Source organism: Quercus suber, unplaced genomic scaffold, assembly GCF_002906115.3.
Source record: "Quercus suber isolate HL8 unplaced genomic scaffold, Cork oak 2.0 scaffold_850, whole genome shotgun sequence".
Classification (NCBI taxonomy): Eukaryota; Viridiplantae; Streptophyta; class Magnoliopsida; order Fagales; family Fagaceae; genus Quercus; species Quercus suber.
Window position 1 is genome coordinate 113,852 of NW_027070280.1, and position 17,501 is coordinate 131,352.

Sequence of the window (17,501 nt, forward strand, 5' to 3'; positions counted from 1 at the left end):
AACAGGCTCTCAGTCTGCCTTTTCTCTCATCAAAATCAGACTGTGAAGGCCTCTAACAATCTGAACTTCAGTTAAAATAAAAATAAAAATGGAGGGTTTGGTTTCTCTGAAAGCAACACTGCCATCTTTCACTCATAGACCCAACAAATTCTCAATCAGAAGGTCAGTTCCAGGACCCACAATGGACTTGCATACGAGGAAGTCAGTGTCTTTTGCTTCTTCCTCAATTAGAGCTCAACAGGTTTTAACATTTCTTCTTAATTTTTTCTTTTACAATAAGTTCATTATAGAGCTCACACGTGTTGACAATTGTCAAATCAGAAGTTTGGGCCATTACAACTTTATACCATCTCTGATGTCATCAACATAACAATCATAATAATATTTTTTTTAGAGTTTTAATTTATGATGCACTTAATGATAACTTTATTATTAAATCAAGATATCAATAAATTTTTAGTATAAATTGAGATGAAAGAAATCTTTTTAGTCTCTTATTTAATCATAAAAAAAACTTTACCATAACAATATAAATGTTGAATGTTGTGTTGTATGCTTTTTTGATAAATGTGTTGTTTGCCTTGATAATTGCATAATGTCACCAAATAATACAAGTCTTATCTAATCACACTGCAAAATAGTATCTTTTTGATAAAAACAAGCTTAAGTGCAATCCACAATAGAGGGTAGAAATAAGCTAACTCAAATTTGAAATAAATCTTTTTTTTTAAAGCACTCACGGAAAGACTCTCAAATAATGCATAAAATAAGCTAAATGCCAATTTAAAAGCTATTTCCAAATGTACACTTTGTCATTTGAACACGAGGTATGCAACAAATCAAACATTTTGTTAGAGTTTTTTTTATTTATTAAAATCTAACTGATTTAGTCATATGATATTATGATATGCATATATTATAATAATTTTTTTTTGAGAAGACATATATTATAATAATTAGATGATAAAAATTCTGGTGCCACAAACTAGTACATAATTTTGCCCACAACTCGCCCATGTGGCAAGTTATAGTTGGTGGAGAGGTGACTGTTAGATGATAAAAATTCTGGTGTCACAAATTAGTGCACAACTTTTCTCACAACTCGCGCATGTGGCGAGTTATAGTTGGTGGAGAAATCACCTCTCCACCAACCCACCTCTCTACCAACCATAACTCACCATATAGACGAATTGTGGGTAGAGTTATGCACTAGTTTGTGGCACCAGAACTTCTCTTGAATGATGGTGTGAAAAAAAATTAAATACACTTTAAAATCTCTTAGATTTAAAAAATAAAATGACTAATAAAAAAAGTTTAATTTGTCAAATCTAATGTTCTGGGTGTTACTTCCTCAATTAAAAAAAAAATTAAATCAAAAGATTCCCTTAAAAAAAATAAAAAAAATAAAAAATTCAAACATCAATACGTCAGACACTTTTTGTTACATAAAAATAAGTGATATACGTCGGAAATCCCTGAAATGGGTTACAGAAGTTTAACATAATAGTCTCTACAAATCTCATAGGCGCCGCAACAAATATCTTTCGTAACGCATAACTTATAACAACAATCTGCACTCTTTTTTCGACGTAATAAACCCATAGTCTCGACCTTATAAATCCTATAAAAAAAAAAAAAAATTACACACGCAACTAGAATTTAGATCGGCAGCTTTCAATTCAATCAATCTGAAAATTCAACCAAAACACAAATGGAGGCTTTGGTTTCTCTGAGAGCAACGGTTCCTTCTCTAACTCACAGACCCAACAAATTATCTGTGAGAAAGTCCATTTCAATGGACTTGCCAACAAGAAATTCGGTTTCTGTTGCTTCTTCTTCTTCCTCCTCCATTAGAGCTCAGCAGGTTTTCAAAAGTTTTTATTTTGATTTTTTTTAAAACTGGTTTTGTGTAAATGCTTCAATTCTGAGTAATGGGGTTGGATTATATTTCAATTTCTCTGTGAATTTATGCTTTTTTGTTTGTTTGTTTTCATTATAGTTAGCTTTTCCCTTCAATTCCTTTCTGGGTTTTGGATAATTCAATGTTTATAGTGAAATGCGTGTGGTATATAAGCTTGTTTTCATGTGGGTGTTTGAGTTTTCTGTAATGGGTTTCTAAAGTTATCTTCTTTATAGTGAGTCTTTTTTTTAGTTCTGAGTTCAAGAACGTGAATAGTTTCGTTTGTTTTTTGAGAAAATTTGGGCAAGTTAGAATATACTTGGATTGTGTTTAATATGTTAGCTTCTTTGGATATTATATGCTGAGCAATAGAGAATTACTTGAGCACCTGCAAATTTTTGGGATTGAAAAAGATCTTTGTGATTGTTGAAGTCCTTTTGTATTTGGATATTAAAATGTACAATTCTTTTGGGATTGAATTATTTTCTTAATGTTGTTTAGATAGGAGTCCAAGGATTGGTTCTGCTACAGTTGCACCAGTAACTGTATCTGAGCAATAGAGAATTCCTTGAACCTGCAAATATTTGGGATTGAAAAAGATCTTTGTGATTGTTGAAGTCCTTTTGTATTTGGATATTTAATGTACAATTCTTTTGGGATTGAATTATGTTCTTAATGTTGTTTAGATAGAGTCCAAGGATGGTTCTGCTACAGTTGCACCAGTACCTGTACCTGAAGAAGCTCTTAAAGTCAAGGAGTGGGAAGTGGGGATGTTCCAAAATGAAGTAGCTGCTAGTCAGGGTATAAGGATTAGGAGGAGGCCACCAACTGGACCCCCTTTGCACTATGTGGGACCTTTCGAGTTTCGGTTGCAGAATGAGGGCAATACTCCTCGCAACATTTTGGAAGAAATCATTTGGCACAAGGACACGGAAGTTGCAAGAGTAATTTCCTTGACTTGTATATAAAATGTTTTATTAATTTTTAAATTTTTTTTTTTTTTAATATTTTGATGAGTTCCCTCTAATGTCAATAGCTAACATTTTTCAGTTAAGAGAGAGAAGGCCTCTCTTAGCACTGAAGAAAGAACTTGAGAATGCTCCTCCTCCTAGAGACTTTATTGGAGCTCTTAGAGAAGCAAATCTACGAACTGGACTGCCTGGATTGATTGCTGAAGTGAAAAAGGCTTCTCCAAGCAGAGGAATTCTAAGAGAGGACTTTAATCCAGTGAGCCTACATTCTTTCTTTGTCTTTTCTTGAATTTTATCAATGTGCTTGGATGTATCTGTTACAAGATCCTTTGTTGATGTCATGTTTGTAAGAGTACAACTCCAGATTTTTTTTTGGTCCCTTTTTTATCATCATCATCATCATCTGTTCCACCCAAGTTGTTTGAAATGGTACTGTTGAAGGCCACAGTTGTTTTGCTAGGATTTTACCATACATGACATTTCTAACGAATATATTGCTTGCATTTTTATTGTTATTGAACTTCACACCTGTACTCACTGAATGCTATTTAAAATGGTTAAGAGTTTCTGCTAGCTTGGTTCAAGTGATAAAGAGCCATCCCTTGATCACGTACTAAAAGTTTACTTGTCTAGGAATTTGAATACATTATCTTAAATCAGTAAACAGTGCTGCTTTGGGACAGCAGTTCCTGATTAGGTAAGTCCTATATCTGTAAATGTAAAATGGTATTAGTTCTAGGAGAGAATGAATTATTTGAAACTAAGGCACTAGAGAGATGGCCAGATTCTTGATTTATCTGAGTAAGATTAATTAGTCTTATAGTTCTTCCATCTCTTAGCCTGATAAGTCCTTCAAGAACTGTACCAGTGCAGAATTCGAGGTTATATTTATTTCTATCTTTCTGTGATTGTCAAATTTTATATCTTTTTCTGAAATTTTCTCATGATAGGTTGAAATTGCCCAATCTTATGAGCGAGGTGGAGCAGCATGTCTCAGTGTTTTGACAGATGAAAAGTTTTTTAAGGTAAATAAATCTATTTTAATCTTTCTGGGAATTCTTATGACTTGAAAGTGTCCAGAATAAATTTATTTTTTTGAAGTTTGTATTCTTGAAGCTAAAAGAATTATTATTATTTTTTAAAAACCCTCATACTTTCGTTTGAATTTTCAATGTAGGGAAGCTTTGAAAATCTGGAGTTGATAAGGAATGCTGGAGTAAAGGTTTGCTCCCAGAATTGTTTTGCTTAGTCTAAAATAGGGTGCAAGCTGTTATTTAGTAATTGGTATGAGTTATGTGTCTAATACTAGCAAAATACGCAGTGCCCTCTATTGTGCAAAGAATTTGTTGTAGATGCATGGCAGATCTACAATGCTCGAGCAAAAGGCGCAGATGCCATCCTTTTAATTGCTGCTGTTTTGCCTGATCTTGATATCAAATACATGACTAAGATTTGCAAGATGCTTGGTTTGGCAACACTTGTTGAGGTACAGATGGTGCTTTCTTATTCTTTGTTATATTTTTGCAAATTTTCTTGTAGTTGAAGATGTTTGATGCAGTCTTCTCCTTTCATGTGGTAAAACTTATGATTACCATAATCTCTGACTTAATAATGAGCTTCTATATCACATAAAGGTTTATTTATATGAAAAGAGATGCGATTCAAGTTGTGACTAGGCAGCTCTTTTATGACCAATTTTTTTATTTGAAAGTAACACCCATTCCAGACTAGTTCTCATATGAACGTGATTTGGCAAACTTTTGCATATGCTTGACTGTTGGTTTAAATGTTTGTTCCCAATGGGTAGCACAATCGGCTTTGGACCTCATGAAGTGGAGGTCACTAGGTCAAATCTTCTCATCTCACTCCCCTTGGTGCTAAAGCTTACTCTAAAAATAAATGTCACTGTAATATAGTTTTGGTTTCACAAAGTTTTTTTATGCTGTTAGTTGTCTTTGTCGTTATCTTGAATGCAAGAATTTATGGAATGGGACGGTTTTCGGTTTTCCTATTTTCTTTTCTTCCTAGTACTTTGAGTTTATTAGTTTTGTTGAAGTGATAAAGATAACATTTTTCCTCACAAATTAGATTATTGAACATGCTATTGTTGCTCCTGTTGTAGGTGCACAATGAGAGAGAAATTGATCGCGTTATTGAAATTGAAGGAATTGAGCTTATTGGCATCAACAACCGGAATCTCGGTAAATTGTTTCAGCTATTGTGACTTGGCATACTCTTTCTCTTATTCTTATTCTTTTTTCTTTCTCTTTTTTTTTCCTCAGTTTTTAATATAATTGTTAGTTAAACATATCATGACTAACTTTTTTCTTCTGTAAGTTATATATGACATCTGATACTAGTCTCTTTTCTGGGTAAATTACACTCACCTTTTTGAGATTTGGGGAAATGTTAGAAACCTCCTCCAGTTCTTAGAAATGACACTTAGTGCCCGTTTGGATTGGGCTGAAATGCACGTTTGCGTTTCAGCTGTTTTTTATTTTTTCTTTTTATTTATTTATTTTTTTGGAGCTGCGTTCTTTGACTTTTCCCGTGAACAGTACACAGTGTGCACTGTTCACAGATCCACAAATTTCACTTTTTAGCCACTTTTCCTTAAAAATAAGTCCTACAGTACTATTCACACATTTAAAAATTATTTTGCTACAATGTTTTTCAATTTTCAATTTTTAGTTTTCAGCTGTATCCAAATGGACCCTTAACCACCTAAGGTTATTACTTTTATTTTATTTTTTATGATTTTCCTTGTCATTTTACCAGGCTGGTTAGTAAACACATTTTTGAATGAGATTTCAATTTGAATAAACTCAATTTGTAATAACACGCAAATGGTCCTAATAAATTACCAATTCTCCAAAAAACTTAAACCATTAGAGAATGATAAATTTAATCATTTAATCAATATTCTAATACTCCCCTTAGGTGTGTGTCTAGAATTCCTCTTAATAAATGGGACCCAACACATGAAATTTTCTGAAGTAGGAGGTAGAGCAAAGACAAGGTTCGAATTTAGGACCACCTTAAGCTATTAGAAAATGATGAATTTAATCATTTCATCAATATTCAAACTAGTCTTAAGGGGTTATATATGTATATCTGAAAGAGGTTAGTGTAATCTACCCCCATTTTCTTTTTTAGTGAAAGTCAATCTATGACTATTTTAAAGTTTAATTTGAATTTTAGCTTCTCAAAATATGGGGGAATAAAGTCATTTTGAACTTGTGCTTGAACTTTCAGTTGAGTCACTTTCCATGATAAGAGTCACTGCCTCTGCCCCCTTATTCCTTCCATTACATTTCGACAAAAGACCCACACCCAAGAGACCCACACCCAAGTTCCATAGCTTTGGGCCTCATTTTCAAGAAACACATTAATTGTTTTGCTGCTTTTCTAATGAACCACTTATGTCTGCATCAGTTACGTTAGAGTTAACACGTTTTCAATTATTAAGTAAAACACATTATTTATATTGCTAGCTATTGTCATGATAGCCTAAGGCTGTGTGAGTGCTTCCACTATATGTCGGTTTTCTGCCTGGGGAATCAGCATTGTAAAACTGCAGTAACTGATAGGGTTAATATGCTATAGGTTTAGTTATTTGATTGGCACTAGGACATCTTGGCCATATATGTAAGACTTGGGGTTATAGAATCAGACCTACATGCATAACTATTCAAACATTCTCACAAGACCAATGACCAACAACTCTTATTTTTGCCTATCTGCAGAAACTTTTGAGGTTGATATAAGTATTACAAAGAGGCTTATCGAAGGAGAGCGTGGTCAAAGGATCCGTGACAAAGGCATAATGGTAAGTGCCCTATTTACCATTCACGGCAACTCACTAAAACATATAAGTTAACTTTGTATTATTTCATTGACATCTTTTCTTTTTTGGATTCTTCAGGTAGTTGGGGAATCTGGATTGTTTACTCCTGATGATATCGCTTTTGTACAAGAATCTGGTGTTAGAGCAGTAAGTTTCAAAATTTTTGTTTTTGTTTTTTGCTAACAAGTGGAGAGTGGTGGGAATTTGAACCCAGGTTCTCTTCATGGGAAGACCAGATGGTGTCACTAAGCCACAAGGCTTCTGACCTACGTAACAGCTCGTTTATGCATTAATTTAGCCGAATATGCCTCATCCTACAACCCTCTTGGGTAAATTAGATGAAAATTGGTATTGTTCCTTTGCAGGTTTTGGTTGGAGAGTCAATCGTGAAACAAAGCGACCCTGGGAAGGGAATAGCTGGACTTTTTGGCAAAGATATTTCTTTGAGTCCAAATTAGAATGTTTTATACACCCCTTTTTTGTAAGTGGCAGATTCATTTGCGACCATAAGTTTGTGTGTCTCTGCCTGCCCCCACATGGCTGTATCCCCATGTAGTTTCCAACAATGTAGTAGAATAACGTGCATCTCTAACGAATGCTAGTCATTTGCGATACTAAAGTTGATTATGCATAAAGCAAGAATGTGTGATCTAGGTGTCCTATAAATTTTGCTTGAAGTTGCGTTTGTGTAATGAAAAAGCTAAAATGTAATGAAAATCAGTGAACATGAATATGTTTAGTGTGTTTTGTTTGTTTAAGGAATGTCTTTATATTATTTTTTAGAGCATTTTGATGGTACAAAACATGCTCTTGAGTGCATTTTCAACATGTCACAGAGTCACAGTCACGTTATTATAATCAACCAAGAACTTATCTCAAGCATAATTGCCAAATACTCATCATCAATATTCACTAGGAAGTCATACAGACCCATAATATCATGTCGTGTCTACCCTTTGGCTAGTCAGCCTTTGATATGCCCAATATTTTTAAATTACACATCAAGTCTGCCTTGTATTGTGGGTGATTCCTAAGTTGTTATACCTTAGGTTGGCTGATTGAAATTTAATCATGCTGCTACATCTCCTTCGTGGCAATCATGCTATTACATCTTTGTGGCAATTAAATTTAGGGAAATATTAATGAATGCCTTAAGGGAATTTGTTAGTGAACCATTTTAAAAAATGTTTTATGGCAAAAAAAAAAAAAAAAAAGAAGTTTTGACAAATTTGCCTATTTTCTATAAAAGTTGTGTTAAAATTTTTCTAAAATGATTTGTTAACAATTGTCTTAAGAGCAATTATTAACATGACCCTTTGTGCACTCATTTAGAAGGCTCTAAAGGATCCCACCTATGTTGAGAAACAGTGAAAGCTAATAATAACATAGACTTTAAGTTGAAACTAGCTTGACTTCTTACAAAATTGGCTCATCTACATTATAAAATTCTATTTTAATATGTAAATAAAGATACTCTTTAACAAAACCCTTACTAAATATATAATATAGACAATGTTTATCCAAGACCAAGAGAGTAAAACCTCTTGGCAGACTTGGCTCCAATCATATTGATGGCCCTTGTAAGACAATAATTATCTTATGCATTCATTACATACAATATTTCTCTTACAATATGTAAACTTAAAATGTGTTACAAGAGAGATGATGAATATGCCCATGTACAAGATACTTCCTTGTAACCAAATTTCTAAATCTTAGCTCCTATAGTTATGTTGAAATACTAAGCCCTACACCAACCAAATTGATAAAAAGAATTTAATAATTATATACACCAAATTGATATAGTATTTGGTTGCTTGTTGTTTTCGTCATGGTTATAAACTAACAGACACACTAATTAAGAAGGAATTCTGAACAATTTCATCTGTAGCAAATTGACATACAATATCCTGACCAAAATCACAGAAAAAGAATAGTAGTAGTACCACCAATGCATGTGAATATCACAGAAATTGATAGGTGCTTGTGTGATCACTACAGTGATACTCTAGCATGATATTTTACAAAAATGATAGAACGTCGTTCAAAAGAGGGAGTCTCACGAAAGAAGGCAAAAAATGTAGTCAAATTCAGTATGTGTTAGGTATCAAAATACATGTACATATAGAGTATACCTCAAGCCTTGGATTGGTAAATAGGCATCGAAAGTGTGGGAAAGGAATCAAACAATGAAGCCACCAAAAGGGAAGAATAAGAGTTATAAAGTCATCAAAATGGAAGTTAAAATCTGGGTATAAGCTTAACTTTCCAAACATGACACTAACTCAGTGAAGAAGATGGTTGAGCCCCTTGTAATTCCTTTTCCATGATCAAGGAAATCATTTTCAGTTGCTTCTTTCAAATAATTTCAAACACAAAAAAAAGATTCCCCATTTTTCCAAAATTTTTACATTGAAAGAAATTTATTAACAATGAAGGTGCAGCTCTGAATTAAGTAATTACTAAGTCTCTAAACTGATTACGACACGTGGTGCTGGAATCAAATAATGCCTTCAATACACTGCCATCGAAACAAATAACAATCCTTTGACATGATATCAACTGTTGGGAAGTATTCTTATATATTGAATCATTGATCACAAGAAACCAAATGGTGTCATCCAGTATAATCTTCATTTGTACATTTTGTGTCTTAAAATGTTGTTCTAAAAGTTGGCTTATATAGTAAATGAGGTTTATAAACGAAATAAGGTGAAGTGGGTTACGGAAGCCTAATAAAGAGGTTTATAGGTGGGTAAAGTGACAAACCATAAAACATAAGTAGAAACTGTTAAAACTGACCTAACCACATGTGAGTTGAGTCTAATTTTCCCATGAAAATTTCTTGTGGCTGCCACCTGCTACCTTAACATTTCTTATTTTCATTTCATGGTCCAATTGTAATTAGAATCTTTGGAATAGTTGATTTCCATTAGGCCTGGGCTTGATTCCATCTTTTAAAAATTTATTTCCAATTTTTTTTTTTTAAATGATGGGAGTGAAAATAATAAAGTCTGTAATTTATAAAAGAGAAATATGTTGACAACAAATTTTAAGTAAATTTTTATAATAATTTCACAAAATATCCTAAGTGGCAAGCTATTATCAGTTGTTACTGGTAAACCAAAAAAAAAAAAAAAAAAAAAAATCACTAATGGATTTAGTTGTTCAAATTAGAACACTATAACAACTTGTCATCTATGATTTATTGTAAACGTGCATTACTCTTTATAAAAGGGAAATGCTCCCTTAGGGCACTAGTTAATAATTTATTTAAAGAAAATTTTTATGGAAAATGAAAAAAAAAGTAACTAATATTTTGACAGCTTTTTTCACTTCCTATAAAAGTAGTATCAAAATTTTCTAAAATGGATTATTAACAAGTGCCTTTAAAGTACTGATTAGCATGACCCTTATAAAAATCAATGTATTTAACAAATAAATTCTTCATCTAAACCTATTGACAAAGACATGAATTAAATGATCTTACTTTAAAGATTAGATTTGAGAGGGAGGAGGATATAAATTGGTGACCACAATCTTTACCATATTTTTTCTTACAACTATTTTATGTAATAATCTTGTTTTTTCCACATTGAGTTATCACTTTTTTTTTCCAGCATTCAAGGCCAGTAAAGAATAGCCTAATGTGGTCATTTTCCATTGATGAATAGATATATGCCAATGTGCCATAAATGAGAGAGTACCACACATGCCACGTGGAATAAGAAAAATTTCAGAGTAAGAGTAACAGTCTCGTATTAATAGTGAGTTCAAATTAATTTAATTGGTAAAATTTTTATGGTTGATAAGAACTATTATTAATAATGCATCTTTTATACAAAAATATAGTGGTCTGTCATTCATTACTTTCTCTCTCCTAATCACATTTAGCCACTTGGAAAATTGTACTAAAGATCGTACATTTTTTTTTTTTTTTGGTAGTAAACTCACAACTTTTACACAAAAGTATAGTTGTCTGCCGATCATTTCCTTTTCTCTCCTAATCACATTTACTTGGAAAATTGTAGTAAAAACTGTGCATTTTTTTATGTGGTGCAGTCATTTTTTTTTTTTTTCAATTTGGTTGGTGTCAAAATTCGAAAAAAAAAAAAAAAAAAAACACGAAAGGGTCGAAAAACGACATGTCGTCGTGGTTGGAGGAGGCGGAGATGGAGTACAGAGCGGACGTGGACGACGCGTGGTACAGCGTGAGGGTGGTGGCGGAGGAAAACGGCGAGGTATTGAGGGTGAAGTTCTGTGGGTTCTCGGAGGAGTACGACAAGGTTGTGAGAGGAAGCGAGTTGAAGAGCAAGAGAGACATTCACAACTTGAGCGAGCGCTTCAGACCCATTTCCGTACAGCTCCAAGACTCTGATTGCTCTAAAGTCTCCGTAGGCGACATCGTTTGCGCCTCCTTTGCTTTCCGTGAAGACGATGTTCGCTTCTATGATGCTCTCGTTGATGGGGTCTTCTTCTCTCTCTCTCTCTCTAGCTGGGATTGTTGTGTTTTGTGATTTTTTGAAATGGGGTTTGGGAATTACTTTTTTTTTTTTTTTTTTTAAAAGGAAACTAATGGGATGGAATGTTTGCTATCAGTTTTCATTGATGAATGATTGGAAAGTTAACTGAGATTGCTGTAATGTATGATTTTTGAAATGGGATTTGGAAATTACTTTTTTTTTTTTTTGGGTGCTTTTTTGGGAAAGTAATGGGTTGTGATATTTGATTTCACTTCTTTAAATATGAATGATTGCATGGAAAGTTAGCTGGGGTAGTTGTATTATATGATTTTTTGAAATGGGGTTTGGGAATTACTTATTTATTTATTTATTTTTTTTTTGGGTTTTTTTTTAAGGAAAGTAATGGGAATGAGTGTTTGATTTCAGTTTTTAACGATGAATGTATGGAAACTTAACTGAGATTGCTGTAATGTATGATTTTTGAAATGGGGTTTGGAAATTACTTTTTTTTTTGGGTGCTTTTTTGGGAAAGTAATGGCTTGTGATATTTGATTTCACATTTTAAATAAGAATGATTGCATGGAAAGTTAGCTGGGGTAGTTGAATTATATGATTTTATGAAATGGGGTTTGAAAATTACTTTTTTTTTTTTTTTAGGAAAGTAATGTGTAGGAATATTTGTTTCCACTTTTTAAAGATGAATGCATGAAATGAGCTTGTAGATATGACTTTTGAAATGGGGTTTGGAAATTACGTTTTTTTTTTTTTGGGGTGCTTTTTTAGGAAATTAATGGGTATTTCTTTGTCTTTCACGCATTCATTTTTGAGAAAATTTATTGTGATACAACTTTGGTAGCTCAACTAGTAAAGTAATGGGAAATTAATGGGTAGGAATATTTGAATTTTGTGTGGTCTCTTTCTTTTCTGTATTCGATTTTGAGAAATTTTATTTCTTTATTGTGATATAACTTTGGTAGGTCAACTAGTCAAGTAATGGGTAGAAAAATATTTGTTTACACTTTGAAGATGAATGCATGGAAACTTAACTGAGCTTTTATTTATGATTATGGAAATCAAGTTTTGGGAATTACACTTTTTTTAAGGAGAGTAATGGGAAGGAATATTTGAATTTGGTGTAGTATTTGTCTTTCCTGACTTCAATTTTGAGAAAGTTAACTTCTTTTTTGTGATAGAACTTTGTTAAATATATGATTTTTGAAATGGGGCTTGTAAATCACCTTTTTTTCCCAAGGGAAGTATGGGTTGGAATATTTGAATTTACTTTTTAAAGATGAGTCCATGGAAACTTAACTGAGCTTGTATATGGGATTTTTGGAAATGGGGAAATTACCCCCTTTTTTTTTTTGTGTGTGTGTGTGTGTGCATGCGTGCCTGTGTGTGGCTTTTTTAGGAAAGTAATGGGTAGAAATAATTAAGTTTTGTGTGGTCTTTGTCTTTTTTACATTCCAATTTTGAGAAAGTTTACCATTTTACTGTGATATAACTTTGGTAACTTAACTAGTAATTTATATTTTTTAGGATTTTTTTTTAAAGAGTTTCAACCTATGGCGTTCGCTCCTGATGATAGATCTTTATCATTAAATCAAGACACCAATCAGTTTTTGGTCTAGGCGGGGATTGAACCCCAGATCTCTTATATAACCATCAGAGATTTTACCAGTTGAGCTAATTGGAACCCACATATTTTTTAGAAAGTTAATGGATAGGAAGCTTTGTATTCTTTGTGGTCTTTGTCTTTGCGGCATTCAAGTTTGAGAATGTTTACCTCTTTATTGTGATACAACTTTGGTTTGATGGATTCCACATAGTTCAACTATTAAAGTTTCTTGTCGTTGAATAAGGAACTAGGTTCGAATCCTGTATACAAAAAAAGAAACCAATTGGTGTCTTGGAATGAACCTTGAATAGGTGATTAGATTTGAATCCCGTATGTACAAAAAAGAAACCAATTGGTGTCTTAGAATGAAGGTAAGAGCAATTATCATAAAATGGACACTATAAGTTTCAAGGTTCTATTGTATTTTGTAAAAAAATTGGTTTGAATTATAGGCAAAGAAAAGATTGCTCTTTCCTCTTAGCCTCAATAGTAAAGGGTTAATCCATTTGATTAGTTTGTGGCTGGTATGTAAATATTAATTTACTTGCAATGAACATGTGGTTTGATGGTATAACAATCTCAGATTATGTCATGTGGGTCATATATCAGATGCGGTTGGATTGCCTTTTAATCTATTTTGTTATATTGATCATGTTTCATCACACTGTTGTTCTTTCACCTATAGAGTTGGGCTGGTGAATTTGCATAATTCGGGGTTTAACTTTACTTACTGTTTGTATTGGTTATATGTATTTCTTAATCAATTACTTTCCAAAAGAGTTTTCCTGGGAGTTTTCTCTTGATTAGTGCATATTAGTAGTTCATTTTTGGTTAAATTGTGCCCCTTGGGGTCTCTATAGCTGGTTGGTTACTATTAGATATATTAGGGCGCTTGGGTCCAAATCTGTTGCAATCCCATCTGCAAGCCTGTACTTGCAGGTCAACTCATCTTTGTAAACCTTTACTTGTGGGACAAGTTGCCTAGTTTTATTAAAATCATAATAGGGTTAGGCTAGGTTCCCTACACATAGTTTCTGATGTACAGTATTGTACTACAAATATCAATTCAATTTTGCTGTCTTTTATCAGTTGCAACATGTCATTGTTGAGAACTGAGTTTCCTGTATCAGTTAAGGTTATCCTATTCTCTGCATCTCAAATTATAGATTTGGGTTGTCATTTTACAAGTGATCTGATGGGCATGTTTTGGTAGGTTGAAAATCATGCACATGCTCGTAAAGAAGGAGGAGAAGAAGAGTGCTTATGTAACTTTTTCCTCATGTGGATGCATGGTCCAAATGCTGAGAACTTGACTTCTACTACTATTGAAAACATTTGTCAAGTCCAGTCATGTAAACAAATAGATCCCAAGTTGGATTGTTTTCTTAAAAGAGCTGGGGAGAGATTTGTAATGACATCTGACCATGATTCAATTTCTAAAGGTGACAGTAGCCCAAATGTCAAGCTCAAGCGAAGTTTTCCTCAATTTGCCAACCAGGTAGGTTACTTTATGTATGGAGTTCTTTCATTTTGTGTAGAAAGCACTCTTATCTTTGTTAACCTGGTAAATGACTAATGAGACAACTTAGAATTGTACGGCATAGTCAATTGCTTGGATGATCTTTTAGTATTGACATAATACATGCTTGTTTGTAGGACACAAGGTGTGCCAAGCGGTCTGTGAGTAAAATCTGCTCATCTGAAGGTTTGTCCTTTTGCACCGTGGAGATTCAACTAGACTCATCTCAAGAGTCCTAAATCCCAAATATTTGGGCTCCGTTGGTCTTGTCTTTTCCCGTTATTCAGCTTTAGCTAGGGCAATATCCTCCTTTAAACAGAGGACTTTTTTAACTTGCATCTTTGGCATTCCAAATATTTTAATAACACTGAAATGAGTTAAATTATGAATTTTTCCTAGGATGCTCATTGTTTTTATATGACTATTCTGTCTAAGATGAATGTCCCTTAGTATTAATTGCCTTTTGTCAATTGCATTGGTTTAACATTGTATGCAATAGTGTTTTAGAAACAGGTTCCCCATTTTGATTCTTTCTGTATTTTTCTTTTGTGTGTATGTGTGTCTGAAGCAGAGAGGATTGGCAGTCATTCAGATAGTAGTATACTGGATATGGATTTTGGGGGTGGAGGAAATGAGTATGTGATACTACTTGAGAATCTGGATAAAGGATTGTCTCCCTCAATGATTGCAGAGTTCATACAAAGAGCAACTTCTGTATCACCTGAAGTTTACATTTTCCCAAATATTTCTTCAGAGAAATCAACACGGGGAGTGCTTTCATTGGATAGTAAAAAGGAATTTCAAAAGTTAACTGATTTCCTGGATAGTCCCAAGCACATCATCATGTCATCAGGGGGAAGGTATGTAATGTCATAAGCATTATAGTTGCACCTTTGTAGCTTCAAGGTTGGTACCTCTTTTTGTTTCTTCCTTGAATTCTTTTCCCATAGGCACTGTTTTGTATCTAATTGACACATTTTTTTGGCTCATTAAATGATAACAGTGTGCTCTACACCATGCTTCAAATAAATAAATGCCCTGTGCTAGTCAAATGGTTCATTGTTGATCCCTTTCCCTTTTCTGTTTTCCGTTATCGTGCTTTTTGGGTTAATTTTATTTAGTATAATCACTATAGAGTTAGTATTCGTTACTTAATCTCAGGCCATGGGTGATAGTTGAGAAAATGACAAGGCATAATCCACGGAGAGCATCAACTGGGATCCAATCACAGGCAAGCACTGCATTTCAGCATTTTGGCCTATATAGTAGAATATGTTATTGCTAAGTGATAGATCATATTCAGTTATATTGGTATTGAAAGATATGCTGCACTCTGAAGCACTAGAGGGTTGCAGCATGCGTGTGGCATACAGCCCCATTATTAATTAGTTGTACAATAGCATGTTTGACTAATCTCTGGATATAATCTCACCTTGTACCTGCAAGAACACTTGGTTTGAGTACATAATTACAAGCCTTTTGTTGGTTTGAGTACATATTTGTGCTACATGACCTCTTAGTTCTTAACAATGATTCCTCACCCCAACAACAAAAGCAAGATTAAATTTAACAGTAAATACAAAATTTAATTCTCTACTTAACATTATATTATTGTGTGTGTGTGTGTGTGTGTGTGGGGTGGGGGGCTGTTCAGATTAGTAGTTAATTTGGCATTTACAATTTGCAGAGAACATTACAGAATATGAGCTTTGGAAGTAGCAACGGAATAAAGGTTGTCCATGTTGGAACTGAAGAACACAAGATGGCTAAGCTGCTAAAGGATTTATTTGTGGAATTTTTTAAGCATCAAAAACGACTGCGTGAGAAGCTAGATTTGGATGTTGAAAATATCTTGCGGCTACATCAAGCATTGTAACTGCTGAGCTAAAATTCAGTTTTTTGTTCATATGCTTAGGATTAGGCTGGCATCAATGTAAATGAGTCACTTAGTTTGTCATGCACCATCTCTTATGCACATGTAGTTGCCTTCGGACTCCAATGTACTTGTTCACAAATGGGGTTTTTGGCGTACAAATTTTTGAAACTAAATGTACTCAGCAATTTTCTATCCAAAGATGTGCATTGATATATTTGTTTTTAGTTGTCTATTGCTAATAGCTGGAATCTTTTGGCTGAACTTATAATGGAGTTCGAATATGTCTATGATCACTTGGTATTCCCTTTTGCAAAATGAATGTTTGCAATTGACTAAACTGTACGTGGTGGAAAGAGAAAAGGTTTTCCAGGTTTTACGAACTAATCTGAGCTGTGTTCCCCAACCCCAGGTGCATATTTTTGTAGAGGATAGGAAGGGAAAGAAATCTGGAGTTTCATGTGAAACAAATCTGTCATAGCAGTAGTTAGTACAGCTTGTATGCCTGAGGTAAGAATCAAGGATGCTTTGTAAACGTCTGTTTAGATCACTGCCCTTCTGTTGTGGCAACTGCCTGCATGGGAGTTCTTCTCGCAAACACCTAATTTTAAGGAATTGGTCTCATGTATTTGATCTTTGTTTGCACTCCTGTGACATACATAGCTGTCTTTATCTCAGGATTATTCTGTCGAATATATTGTGCTGGTCTCTATTCGCTTAGAAGTGCATTTGGTTCTGTTACCATTAACTTTGCTTTCTCTGGTTGGCATCTGCAGGGGAAAAATCAATAATTAGACCTCTCTATAGGAGCGTTGTTTCAGAGTGTAAATGCTCTGCACTGGTTCATAATTGAGCATTGAAGTCACTATGCTTCAAACTACATAATTTTGTGTACATGCAGATATGGAAAAACTCCATCTTCAAATTGGGTTGGTGGAATACTCTCTAACTCATTACATGACTATTATAAGACCATCTACGTGTATTAAATCATAAAATTCATTTAATTATTTATGAGTAGTGCTACATGTACTATAGGATTTACTACATCATTAAACTAATAAATTATTTGATGTGTCATCCACCATATAGAGGCAATTTAAATATTTAGTTATAAGATAGTTAAGGCCCATTAATCATATCTATTGTCATATTAGTTTGTAAGTTTTATATAGTAAAATTTATAGTATCTTTAACATTTTCCATTATTTAAACAAGTAACATAACCTAAAATATAAGTTGATAGATTTTCAAATTATCGCGTATGGATTGGAGGAATTTTCCTCCAAATTGATTTAATCATATGTAAA

The 17,501-nt window shown here is 33.6% G+C and overlaps 2 protein-coding genes across 5 annotated transcripts; both read left to right on the forward strand.

Annotated features, from left to right (window-relative positions):
• Window positions 1-1,636: 1,636 nt before the first annotated feature.
• Window positions 1,637-7,476, forward strand: LOC112029600 (indole-3-glycerol phosphate synthase, chloroplastic). The gene is made up of 10 exons (XM_024062281.2): window positions 1,637-1,864; window positions 2,587-2,844; window positions 2,951-3,127; window positions 3,822-3,896; window positions 4,049-4,093; window positions 4,193-4,357; window positions 4,994-5,072; window positions 6,618-6,700; window positions 6,797-6,865; window positions 7,084-7,476. Exons 1-10 carry the CDS (start codon window positions 1,712-1,714, stop codon window positions 7,174-7,176), a joined length of 1,197 nt encoding a protein of 398 aa, XP_023918049.2. The 5' UTR covers window positions 1,637-1,711; the 3' UTR covers window positions 7,177-7,476.
• Window positions 7,477-10,691: 3,215 nt separating this feature from the next.
• Window positions 10,692-16,418, forward strand: LOC112029610 (uncharacterized). 4 transcript variants are annotated; one of them, XR_010626756.1, is made up of 7 exons: window positions 10,692-11,187; window positions 14,013-14,297; window positions 14,456-14,504; window positions 14,887-15,178; window positions 15,322-15,379; window positions 15,480-15,549; window positions 16,006-16,117. XR_010626756.1 is itself a non-coding variant. In XM_024062292.2 (7 exons), exons 1-7 carry the CDS (start codon window positions 10,864-10,866, stop codon window positions 16,192-16,194), a joined length of 1,260 nt encoding a protein of 419 aa, XP_023918060.2. In that variant the 5' UTR covers window positions 10,695-10,863; the 3' UTR covers window positions 16,195-16,418. The 4 variants fall into 4 exon arrangements, 3 of the variants coding, with proteins under 3 accessions (XP_023918060.2, XP_023918062.2, XP_023918061.2); XM_024062292.2 differs by having other exon boundaries at window positions 10,695-11,187; window positions 15,322-15,372; window positions 16,006-16,418; XM_024062293.2 differs by having other exon boundaries at window positions 10,763-11,187; window positions 14,890-15,178; window positions 15,322-15,372; window positions 16,006-16,418.
• The last annotated feature ends 1,083 nt before the right edge of the window (window positions 16,419-17,501 follow it).

Bases quoted from the DNA above. Each gene is read 5' to 3' on its own strand.
- LOC112029600 (XM_024062281.2), top strand. From the start codon at position 1,712: ATGGAGGCTTTGGTTTCTCTGAGAGCAACGGTTCCTTCTCTAACTCAC. The intron at 2,845-2,950 runs GTAATTTCCTTG...AACATTTTTCAG, and splicing joins AGGACACGGAAGTTGCAAGA to TTAAGAGAGAGAAGGCCTCT. The intron at 3,897-4,048 runs GTAAATAAATCT...TTTTCAATGTAG, and splicing joins CAGATGAAAAGTTTTTTAAG to GGAAGCTTTGAAAATCTGGA.
- LOC112029610 (XM_024062292.2), top strand. From the start codon at position 10,864: ATGTCGTCGTGGTTGGAGGAGGCGGAGATGGAGTACAGAGCGGACGTG. The intron at 15,373-15,479 runs GTTCATTGTTGA...ACTTAATCTCAG, and splicing joins TGCCCTGTGCTAGTCAAATG to GCCATGGGTGATAGTTGAGA. The intron at 15,550-16,005 runs GCAAGCACTGCA...TACAATTTGCAG, and splicing joins CAACTGGGATCCAATCACAG to AGAACATTACAGAATATGAG.